The 12,092-nt window shown below is 38.8% G+C and overlaps 1 protein-coding gene and 1 pseudogene across 13 annotated transcripts in view; one reads left to right on the top strand and one right to left on the bottom strand.

Annotated features, from left to right (window-relative positions):
* SYNE1 (spectrin repeat containing nuclear envelope protein 1) overlaps nt 1-12,092 on the top strand; it is a 387,933-nt gene that overhangs the window by 59,697 nt on the left and 316,144 nt on the right. For all 13 annotated transcript variants that reach the window (XM_036222821.1, XM_036222818.1, XM_036222811.1 and 10 more), the window contains exon 3: nt 10,656-10,717. In XM_036222821.1, the coding sequence (XP_036078714.1) occupies nt 10,656-10,717 (62 nt within the window). The remainder of the gene's footprint in view (nt 1-10,655; nt 10,718-12,092) is intronic.
* On the bottom strand, nt 6,088-6,207 carry LOC118606654 (annotated as a pseudogene).

Here is a 12,092-nt window from a genome sequence, read left to right as displayed (position 1 = left end):
GAATCTTTTACGTTTTAGGAACGTGTTGCGGGCATACACATGTTGTGTTTCACCTCCTATTAGCAGCTGTAATCAGAGACAGTAATATTTCTGCAGAGAAAAGCATGGATTTTAACGTTAAGTCAGATGAAGAAAGGTTATAAAAAGCCTCCTCTCAATTCTCTTTTTTCCTAGCAAATGACTTTACTAAAAGTTTATGAAATCGAGGCCTGTTTAGTGTTTAAGGCCGGCGTGTCTGTCCCCCTCGCGTACCTAACTACGATTCCCCATCTAAATAATGCAGTTCCCCTATGGTTGTATTTCTGGAAACTAAGCTCCTGCCCGGGCCACTGCCTGGCACATTGTCCGATCTACGTGTCCTTAGAAAACCAGCCATATTTAATTGCTTTACAACCAAATACATTAACATTCTCTAAATTACTATTATTTTTTAAAATATTGAGCTGACTTACATGTACTATATGCTTTTCCTGGTCTGACAGTGATAAAAGTAAAATGTTAAAATGAATGTCTCAGACTATCTTTTTAACTACTGACCATAGCTGATAAACTTTTTTTTTTTTTTTTTTTTTTTTTGCAGTTCTGAAAATATTTTTAAAAGGTTTAGAATAGTAAAATAAACCAAGCATAATATCAGGATATACACACCCTCTCGCCACCCACCTATTCTTCACCACGTAAGACACAACTTTTCAGATTTCAATGACAGTCTCTCAGACAGCACAGGATATTTTTTTCGTATCGGAAAAATCATGTCATATCTAAATAATTTTTCAGCAAAGGATGTAGACTTACTGCATTTTGGTATTTCTTAAATAGATATATCCCGAGGTAAAGATTTTTGCCTAAATAAATATGTAAACTTAGGAATAACCCAATATGATAATGACTTTCTAAAGTAGTTAATTGGACAATAATAATTCGATTGAAACATATGTAAAATTTTTCAAATGTTCATACCAGTTTATTCTCATCTTAAAAAATGGATGTGAAATGCATAGTTTAGGCCAATGATTCTAAACTGGGGTAGGTTTTCCCCAGAAGAAATTTGGCAATGTCTAGAGGCATTTTTGATTGTCACAGCTTGGGGTGGTGGAGAAAGTGGGGTGCTACTATCATCTAATGGATAGAGCCCACGGATGCTACTAAACATCCTATATAGGGCAGCCTCTCATGACAAAAATTTATCCTGCCCAAAATGTCAGTAGTGTTAAGGTTGAGAAACTCTAACCTAAGAACCAAGATAGTTACAGTTTTCTCATTCCTTGTGCCTTAGATTTTAACTGAGATGATACTTTATTTTGCAATTATAATTTAAATGAAAAGCGCTGTTTTAATCTACTCATTGGTTTTACATACAAAAGAAATACAACTCTGTTTCCAAAAATCTTAAGAGTAATATGTCTTTACTGACATTTGCCTGAAGGAAAAAAGTTCAAAGCTGTGGTTAGACCATTCGACACTGGCAAAACTCCCCAAAAGTACTGTTTACTCATCTTTTTCCTCAAGCCCACTTTTTGAATAGCTCTTGATCTCTCCTCCTCCTTCCTCTGTCCTCTCTCATTAAGCTATGCTGGAGTGTAGGCAGAATAACTTTGGATGCCCTTGTTTCTTGTCACTTTTTTCCCCATTATTCATCTTATCAGAACATTAAAGTCCCACGAGATGGACCCAAACAAGCAAACCTAGAATCCTTCCATTGTAGAAGATGGAGTGGGGGCGGGGGTAGGGGAGGAAAAGGAGGATCAAGACTCAAAAATGTGTATGTGTGTGTGTCGCACAAGTAAATCTCTTTGTTTAGTTAGCCTCTTCACTATGTAACAAACTACTCCAAAACACTGTGGCTTAAACATTCACAATCTACTCTCACAATCTGTGGTTTGAGTGGTTGGTTTGCAGTTAAGTATGGATGGTTTTCTAAGACAACTGTATAAGACAACGTGCCAGGCGTTGTATTAGGGTCTAGGGATATCTGGATGGGGAAAATGCTTTCTTCCCAGAAGGAGTTTGTAATCAGGTATATATGGGGGTGTGGGAAAGAGGCGACAACAGATGCATCTACCTTGAAGCCTAAGATGGGTCTCAGTTTGCTGGCTTCATCTGAGTTGAGTTTGTCTGCAGATAAGCTGAGCTAGAAGGTCCAAAATAACCTCACCAATGTGTCTCGCAGTTGATTCTGGCTATGGATAGAACATCTCAGTTCTTCACAGACTCTCATCCTGCTTTCAATACATGGTGGTTTTAGGACAGTGATCCAGGACAGCTAAAAAAGAGACTGCAATATCTCTTAAGGCCTAGAATAAGATGACATAAACTTGTTTCTGTTACATTATTGATCCAAGCAAGCACAATACAAGATCAGATTCAAGGAGAGGAGAAATCAATTCTACTCTTTGTTGGGAGGAAGGACAAAGTCACATTGCAAAGGAAGATGCATATTCAGACCGAGGATTTTATAGTGTAAACATAAAATTTATCCTCTGGTCACTGTTATTTATATTCTATCTAGATCAAAATACATGCATCTCCTCTCAAGACGTCAAAAGTCTCATCCAATTATGGCATCAAGCTCCAAGTTCAGTGTCATTTGGTCTGCATCTGTTCCGGATACAGATGAGGCTCCTCCCGTGTGGTTTCTCTCAACCTCCAGACTTGTAAACTCAGAGGAGAGGTTACTTCTCCCTATTAACCTAACAGGGCTGTGGCCATTGCAATAGGTGCTTCTGTCCGAAGAAGGGAAGAATGGAAGGGAGATAACCATCACGGTCCAACACAGTTCTGAAATCCAGCTGGCACATACGACCAGGTCCTTCAACCCAGGCGCAAAGGACATTCTCTGTTCTTTTGAAGAAGCGGCTCATGTTCGTGGCCGATAGTTCTCTTAGGCTTCTTTTTAGCTATAAAAAGTGTGGTTCCCAAGTCCTCTCCTCATTTTGAACTGGCCTGACCCTTTAGTGCAAGCTGGTAGTGTTTTTGCTTAACAAATTTACTGGCTTCTTGAAAATCTGGGAGTTTGTTCTGTGTCCCCCAAACCCAAAGTTTGAAAGAAAATATTCAATATGCTATAGTATCCACGAATAGCAAAATTTGAAACAAACTTTGGACCGCACGTGAAGCTGCTGTGAGGAATGCTCTGAGGTTACATAGGCACTACCTTAAATTTTTCTGAGTTCTTAGTGATCGGTCTTTCAGTTATACCCGTGATTTATTGATTTATTGTTACCTTGAATCTATTTTTTACTTCACAGATCCTTTTCTAGGAGAGACTGGAAATGAGAAACAATCATATTTTCCAATCTACCATATCATAGGCCTTGTATGTTTCCTCTACATTCTGCTTGCAAATTAAAAAGTTCCTCCTTTGGTTCATCTCTCTCTTACAGTACCTTATAAGAAGGCAACTGACACTTCCAGCTTTCTGCAGGGAAATCTCTCTAGCTAAATGGACAAGTTCAAGTTACTGCAGATGACAGAGTATATAATATATAAAATACCTGTGGCTCTGCCCCAGGTCTTCTGTAGCAGCTCCCTCATTGTCCTTTAACCGTCCACTAATAGTCTCTTGGTATCTTTCCAGCCTCCTTCTTTACCGGGATCCAAGGTTAATACCACATGCTTTAGATTTTTGATAAAGCATCACTACACTCCTAGTAACGATATCTGTTTCAGTTAGTCTCTGCTAAACCGCCACCAAAACTTGGTACCTTAAAGCAGTAATACATTAAGGTTTCTCACATTCCTGTGGGTGGTGGAGGTGTCTCCTTGGCTGGCTGTGCCTGGTCTCATTCATGTGGCTGCATTCGGCTGGTGCATCAGCTGGGCTGTCGGTTGGTGCCAACTGTCAGCCTGGGGTGGGGGAGCTCAGTTCTCCAAATGACTTCTTACCTCTAGTATGCTAGACCAGCTTCCTTGCGTGGTGGTCTCAAGGCAGAGCTCTCAGAGAGTGAAAATGGAACCTCAGGACCTCTTAAGACCCAGCCCCAGCAGTCATACATAATCCATTTAGCCACATTTTCAGTCAAAGCAAATCTCAAGGCCAGCCCAGACTCGTGGGGTGGAGAAATCAACTACATTCTGGTAGCAGGAGCAGCAAAGTCACATTCCAAAGGGCGTGCTGACCAGGATGGGAGGAGTTTGTGGACATATTTTGCAATGAGCCTCAGTAAATTTGTTTTTATTTACATGTTTAATTTAAAAACATAAATGTTAGATAATTATAAACCATTTATTTCATTATGTTGAAATATTCAATACTCTATACTATCCACATATAGCAGAATTAGTCGTGATTTTAGTAATTGTGGATCTTTTATTGGCATCATATAATTCCGATCCTGAAACAAATCATTTGATTTAGATTATCTGATGGGGGCTGTTATTTAATTAACAATAGTTACATTGTCACCTTACATTTTTGTTGCATTTTTTCCCTTTGTAGCCTCATCATTTTGTTGTGTCAAGAAATTCAATCTATATATTTCTTTTTTAAAATTGTTTTTCAACTATTTTATTGAGATGAATCCATCTGCATCAAAAAACAATGAAAAAAACTTACCTTATTCGATATTATTAGGAACAATATGATTTTACATATATGATTTGTTTAAATTAACATTTACATTTTCAGGTAATTGAAAAATATACGACTTTTATTTAAACCATCATTGTCATTAAAGCACCTGAATAGTATAAGAACAATCTGCAAAAAACAAAAATGTTTATCATAACAAGCTATGAATGTACCAATTCACGGTAACCTAATATTTTTGTCTGAGATGTCATTTTCAGACTTAACAACTATATCTATTTATTTAAACAATCTTTTTTCTTGGCGTTTCTATATTCAAGATGACATTGGATTTAGTATTTTGTTCTTCATAATTGTTCACAATTCTGATAAAAATATACATCTTAATGTACATACTTATGTGTTAAATGAAGTATCCCTCAGAAATAAGTTCTTATAGAAGGATTTGTTAAATATTTTAAACTATGTTAATTTCAATTACTCTTAACATTTTTCAAAATACCATCTGTTAAAAGAATATTAATATGTACTTTAAATTCCAGAATTTGGTAATGCTATTTAAAAGCTAGTGGCCATAGCATTGCGTCAGTTTTATATAATGTATTATATACATGGCAAATTCATTATATGTGGTAAAATGAAAATACAGTTAACACGTGTCCAGGCGGCAACTTTTTCACGATCAACTGCAAAGCCTTCAGATAACCCAGGCCAACCTCTCGCTGTGGTCTCGGTGCTGCCAGGTATGAACCACAGCTGTTCAGAGTCAGCATGTCACTGGTCGTGATGACTCATTAGGAGGAAAACTATTGACTGGAGTCAAGTGTGAAAGTTTCTTGATGGTCGCATTTAATTACCCTTTTTAAGTTGAGACTCGTTTCATGATCTTGTAAAAATATCCAAATACTGAGGAAATACATAAACAGGTCAAAGAAACAGAGAAATTGAATATCAGAGTCAGCTCCCTTTATATTTCACTTTTTTTTTCTTTTCTTTTCTTTTCCTTTTTTTTTTAAAGAGGGCTATTGCCGTGCAATCTGGGGGATTATTTCCTGTAACAGCTTTAACTCAGGGCCATGTACATGCAATGCCCTTGCTACGTAGGTTTTCCTTGAGGCCTAGCAGCCTCCAACTCTTAAAGGCTGTAGGACCAACTGCTTCTGAAGCAGAACCAGTAGTGAAAGCCACAAGGCTGAAGGACCTAGAGAACTTCCATAACTAGTTTCCCCCACACCCAACACATACACTCAGACTGACCTTTACGAAGGAATCAAGATTCAAGATGTAGAAGAGGCGGGGAGGTTGGAGCTGAGTAACACTCACCTGGATCAAAACCTGCCCTTGAATAAGAGCTTATTACAGGATTCTGTCTGAAAACACCCACCTTGTAAGCTGGCTTCTTAAGCTCCACTTCTCCTCTGTGCTGAAGTCATCTCATCGAGACATTTCACGATGCATTTGCAATGGGTTTCAATTCTCACAACCTTCCCTCTCAAGCCTGCTACTTCTGTTTTTCTTTTTCTCTTTTTTAAAAAAAATTTTAAAATTTATTTTATTAAAGCCTACAGCAGCTGGTCTTCCTAGGTGGTCTCCCATCCAAGTACTAACCAGGCCCGACCCTGCTTAGCTTCCAAGATCAGACTAGATTGGGCGTGTTCAGGGTGACATGGCTTGTAGACCTAGTTTTTCTTGGTTAGTAGCATCATTATCCATTTGCCCAAGATAGAAATACAGAAGGCACCCGTAGCTCCTGTATGTCTACTTCTTTTTTATTCCCTAGCATCCATCTAATGCTTCTCATCCCTGTCGGGGCTGCCCTGGAACAGGATTTATCATCCTTAACATGTGTTCTGTTCATGTGCTCTCAGAAATCCTCCCTATTCCCAGTCTCTTGTCCCTTCAGTTAAACATCTACGTTGCCATCATGATATATATTTCTGTGTCTCAGGTCTCATCTGATCAGGCCTTTGTCCTGTCGAAAAACATTGACGGCGCCCCATTGTCCATAAGATAGAAAGCAAAGTCCTTGGAATGTTCAAAGATTTTAATAACCTGGTTCTTGCCTATTTTCCAGGCTCACCTCCAGTACCTTCTTAAATCTTCTTTACTTTATAATCCAACCAAAACATGCTATGCTTTAAAAAGACTGCCTCTTTTTCCTCCAAATTTCTCTGCCCACAAATTGTCACTTATCTGCTGATGTTTAACTTAATGACACCTCTTTTTTAGCTTCTCCGGACCTTCTAGCCCAGGGGCCCCCAACCCCCTGGCCACGGACTGGTACCGGTTTGTGGCCTGTGAGGAAGTGGGCCACACAGCAGGAGGTGAACAGTGAGCAAGCTAGTGAAACTTCATCTGTATTTGCAGCTGCTCTCCAGCATTAGCATCATCACCTCAGCTCTACCTCAATCATCAGGCATTAGATTCTCAAAGGAGCACTGGTCCCTGGTGCCTAAAAGGTTGGGTACCGCTGTTCTAGCCTGTTTCATGACCTTGTAGAAGAATTACTTTTTCCTGTATTTATGTTCCCTCAGCACTTTATATGTTCCTTTATTGCAATAGCAGACACATTACTTTGAGCTATGGTTTACATAAGAGTCTCTTCATTGTATTACCAGTTCCTTAGGGAAGTGCCTATTTCTCACTCTCCAGCGCTCTCTTAGCAGATTCTTCCATTCGTTTCTTTATTAAACATCTGCTATGCAGTAGTGAATTAAGACAGTAATAAACAAGTCAAATGTGGTTCCTGCCATCTAATTTACAACCTACATTCTGGTGGTGAGAATGAAAAGTCATCCACGAGATGACGGTTTCTTAACTAGACTGATATTGGTGGAGATGGAATACTCAGGAAATAAAATCAATAGCAATTCCTTATTGATTCGGTGTGGGGGACACAGAAGAGCAAAGAGCCAAGGATGACCTTCAGGTGACTGGCTTAAGAATCAGGTGGATCTCAGGCTCCATTAATAGAAATTAGAGAATAAAACCTAAAAACAGGATCAACTTCTTGTTCTCTGTGATTCTTAGAACTAGAGGACTGAGTTTACTTGTGGGATAAAGGTTTTCTTGTGGTCGTACTGTTTTTAGAACTAACATACATGTTCAGAAAAATGTCTAGACGAATTACAGTTTTTATAGTTTTAGTAGAAATATTAAGCATGCATATATGGGCATACTTGGTAAGACCACATCATGCTGTTGTTTTGAAAAGCTGAAATTAGAAAAATCACTAATAATATTAACTATTAAATACATTTAAATAATGTTCCTTTAGATACCACTCCATGTGCACGAGGAGAACTTTATAAACCATTACTATGAATGTGAGGTTAGTTCCTTGTCAATGGCATTATAAAGTAGTGTTATTCTTCATAATAGATTTTTTTGAGATAGTGCAGTAAACATTGACTGCATGGTTAATATTGCTTCTAGGATTTAAGCATTTTATGCTGTTGCTATCAGAGTCAATTACTAAACTCTGGGCTCAATTACTCTGATTTTTATATCAAAAATGAGGATTTACTGACATGATGAATTTTAGAATTTTTCTTTTGGGAAAATAGTAAGTAAAATCAGAAAATATTTACTTAGAATTCAGCTGGCTGTGTCTGATGATATAAAAAGTAGATTTTTAAGAACCATTAAAATCTGCTTTTGCAGCCATAAAAGAAAACATGAAGAAAATTTGACATTTAGATACATACAAAAATGCTACCAAAATCATAATTTTCTCTTTCTAAAAGACTTTTTAGCTAAAGTCTAACTAAGACTCAGAGATTTTCCATCAGCTGGAACTATTATAATAGCAGTATTGTTTCATTAAAAATGGTAGTATATAAATATAACAATTTAAAATTAGGAGGTAATATCAGTAGATTATATACCTAATTTTATGACTCTGTGCACTAACATTATGCTAATTTATTTTAAGATTTTAAAACATTGACATCTTGTGATATTTGTAAAATAATATATACTCTCAAATTGAGTTCAAAACTGTACAAACACTATAACTATACTTATTGGCTATTTTAGATTTAGAATTGGATTTTTTATATTATAGGTAAATTTCTGAATTCCAGCAAATCTAGCTTGATTAGTTAAGATCATTCAGTTGCTACATGACTTCCCTTATAGAATCTAAAGATTTGAAGGTCAAAGTCAAATGGATAACCATGAATTTATCATTTTGATGTGATTAATATTTGATATGACTAATAGAGTAATTCTATGCTATCTTTGGGCAACAGAATAATGGTATACGAACAGGACATGTAGAGTCTAAAACTTGACTCTGGCACTGGATGACTTTGGTAAAAGTGGTTAAAAAAACCAAATGCCTTGGTTTTCTAATTTGTAAAATGAGCATTGTAATACTTGCTGTTTGTAGATTTGTTATAAGAAATAAATAAGTTAATACACATATATTACATGACATAGAGATATTTAATTAAAATAATTGAATTATAATGTAATCTGTATAGAGGTAGAGCTAGAGATGGAAAGAACAGTGCCTGGTACATAGGAAGTGTTGCTTATTTTACTGGTTTATTGTTGGTACGTCCTTGAAAGTTAAAGTACATGTTTAAAAGTACATTAGAAATAATAGCATTCTGTAAATTTTATGGATATATCCTAAATTTCTCCAAATTAAAGAGTCTCATTCTTGATTTTCTCCATCCAGCAGTGTGTTACATTCGTAGGCACTGGGCGCAGTTACTGTGCTCATGGTGGGATTGTTCTGGCCGGCAGCCAGCCGTTCCCAGTGGAGGCCTTAGAGCTCTTGAGATGGGAATTTGAGCATCATTCCTCAAAGGGCGAGGAATCAAAATTATATATTGTTCACATGTATTCCTCACAACATCTTCTAATGTTTTACAAACACTTGACAGTCACTCGAAGTTGGTGGAATGAGTAAAATTCACCTTTTCTTTGATCAGTGTCACATTAGGCCCTCTCTGGCCTTTTTCTCCATTTACCACTGATTTAAAACTTTCAAAGGACCTTCTCTCTTTTTCTTCCAACATGAGTCTTGTTCCATCACAAATTACCACAACTGTGACCATTTCAATAATGGTCACTTACTGTCTCCAAACTTTCATGGGTCCGGCGTCCATGCACAGCTTAGATGCGTCTTCTGCTCAGGGCCTCAAATATCCATACTCAAGATGTCAGCCAGGCTGCGTTCTCATCCAGAGACTGAACGAGGGAAGAATCTACTTTTAAACTCATTCAGGTTGTTGGCAGAATTCGTTGCCTTGCTGCTGTAAGACCGAAGACCCCAGTTTCGTGCTGGCTCTTGGCTGGAACCCCTTCCACCCTCACCCTCCCGCTCCTGAAGGCCGCCCACACTTCTCTGCCTGTGGCCCTCTCCACAGGCAGGTGACAACATGACCATTTGCTTCTACAAAGCCAGCGGGAAAATCTCTCCCTTGAGTCAGCTAAGATGGAATCTTACAGAAAGTGACATTTTTATGGGTGTGGCATCGCATCACTTTTCGCCATATTCTGTTGATTAGAAGCAAGTCCCAGGTTCTGCCTGCGTGAAGCTGCAGACCTCAGGGGCTGGACTCTTTGGAGGTCACTCTAGAGAACGCTCATCACTCTCCCCAGCCAGGTGAAGTCCCTGTGACACGTCACGTCTGCAGCTCTCCTCGACGGCATTACTGTAGAACTGAGTGCGTATGTGTGCACATGCCCTTGCCTGTCTGTCTCCATCTCTGGGTATTTCATGGTGGAGACATTGCCCGTTCATCTCTCCGTATCCCTTTGCATTTAGCATAGAACTTGGCACTTAGTTGGTCTCAGTGAACTCAGTGAACAAACAACTTTATTGAGGTATAACTGTACAGTGAACTTTCCATTAGTGAATGAAGGTAAACATAGGGCCAGCATATTGCAGATGGTAAAGTATTTGCTGATAATTTTTAAAGGAGATCTAATTGACTCATAATTCTTTTAGAGCTGTACCGCCTCTTCCTTTGTGACAATAAATTGGTAAAATGAATTAAAAGATAAAATAACATTGCTGTTGCTTCTAGAGTTGTGTAACTGAATTTTTTTTATGATACACCTTCATGACATACTGTGTTATCTAATTAGTTTTTTTTTTTTTTCCTTCTAGATGAGCAAGAGATAGTACAAAAACGCACTTTCACAAAATGGATCAACTCTCATCTGGCCAAGGTAAAGGAAATGACCCAGAATTCTGTGTTTACTTCGTCTGCGTCCGCGGATCACTGAAAGCACAGTATAGGAGGACTGCTGCTGTCACTGTTGTCTCTGTTACTGATCTGCGATATTGGCCATCCTGCCGGTTCCCTTGTCGCCTGCAGGCAGGATTTGCTCACGTTGCCTCTGGGAAGACATGGGCAGATAGTTCCAGTCAGGAGAGGTTGCTTCATGTCAATTCTGTGACTCTTGATGAAATAATTCATCCGGAATTATTTCTTCCCTCCAAACGTGGGTGTCATAGGAAGAGAAGAGTTGGTGCTGGGCTTCCGTTTGTGTGGTGGTTGCGACTTGTAACAGAGAGAGAAGCAAGGAGTGGGCTGCCCCGAGCAAAGAGTTTTGTCTGAGGGGACCGCGACAATGTCTTGTCTCCCCTTTTGGTGCTTTTGATAGAAAAGCCACTGTGGTGTCAGGACATTAAAAAAGACTAGTTATTCTGGGATGATCCACACTGATACTAGGCTGTGTCAGGTATTGGTATTTGTACATTAGTATTTAAACATAAATACTACTATAAAACCAATTCCCATATAGCTATAGCCCAATAAACTTAGCCTCTTATAATGCTGATGAAAAAAATACTCAAACCAAAAAACAGTGCATTTGTAAAAATAAATACAGATGATGCAATGGTTGTCTGGATTCGGTTAGAGGGTCTTTCTGCTGACAGCGTGCAAGGCAGGAGAGCCCGACCGGCAGTTTCTGATCGGGGAAGTTCCCCGGGCCTCTGTTCTAGTTCAGAAGCTACGAAAGCACGACATTTCATTTCATTCTCATCGTACAAATAAGCTACTCGCTGCGTGTCTGTGCTAGGCCTCTTCGGAGACACGGAAAGGTTGGTAAGGCACTTCCCCAGGCCTTGAGAAGCTCACAGTGCAGTCAAAACCCAAGATGAGAACAATATATCTTCCTACAGGATGAATTAGAATTCTCTCTTCTGTAGCCTCCAAAAGCCACTTGATGAGAAGGGAGCTCTCGGGCCCTGTGTTGTCCTGTCCCTTAGCAGATGCTCAAAGAATGTCACCAGTTTCCCCTGCAGCCTCCTCCAGTGCCACCCCCCTACCCGGTTTTCCTTTCCCGCCTGTTTTCTCCAGAATCTGAAATCTCAGCACTTCTCCAGAGCCCGGAGCAAGGTGAAGTTCAGCAAGTCTGAAATTATTTTGTACTGTTTGATATTTGACCTTCCCAACAACATTGTAAGGTCTTTAAAGGCATTTTCTAATTCTTGGAATTTCTTTATAGATCTTAATAGCTCTAATAAGCACAGCACTGAGGACCATACAGAAGGTGTTTAATAAAATAAAGATAGCAAAGAGTCTATCGTTTCTTA

Source organism: Rousettus aegyptiacus, unplaced genomic scaffold (genome assembly GCF_014176215.1).
Source record: "Rousettus aegyptiacus isolate mRouAeg1 unplaced genomic scaffold, mRouAeg1.p scaffold_m13_p_1, whole genome shotgun sequence".
Lineage (NCBI taxonomy): Eukaryota > Metazoa > Chordata > Mammalia > Chiroptera > Pteropodidae > Rousettus > Rousettus aegyptiacus.
This window is presented reverse-complemented; position numbering and strand designations above follow the sequence as displayed.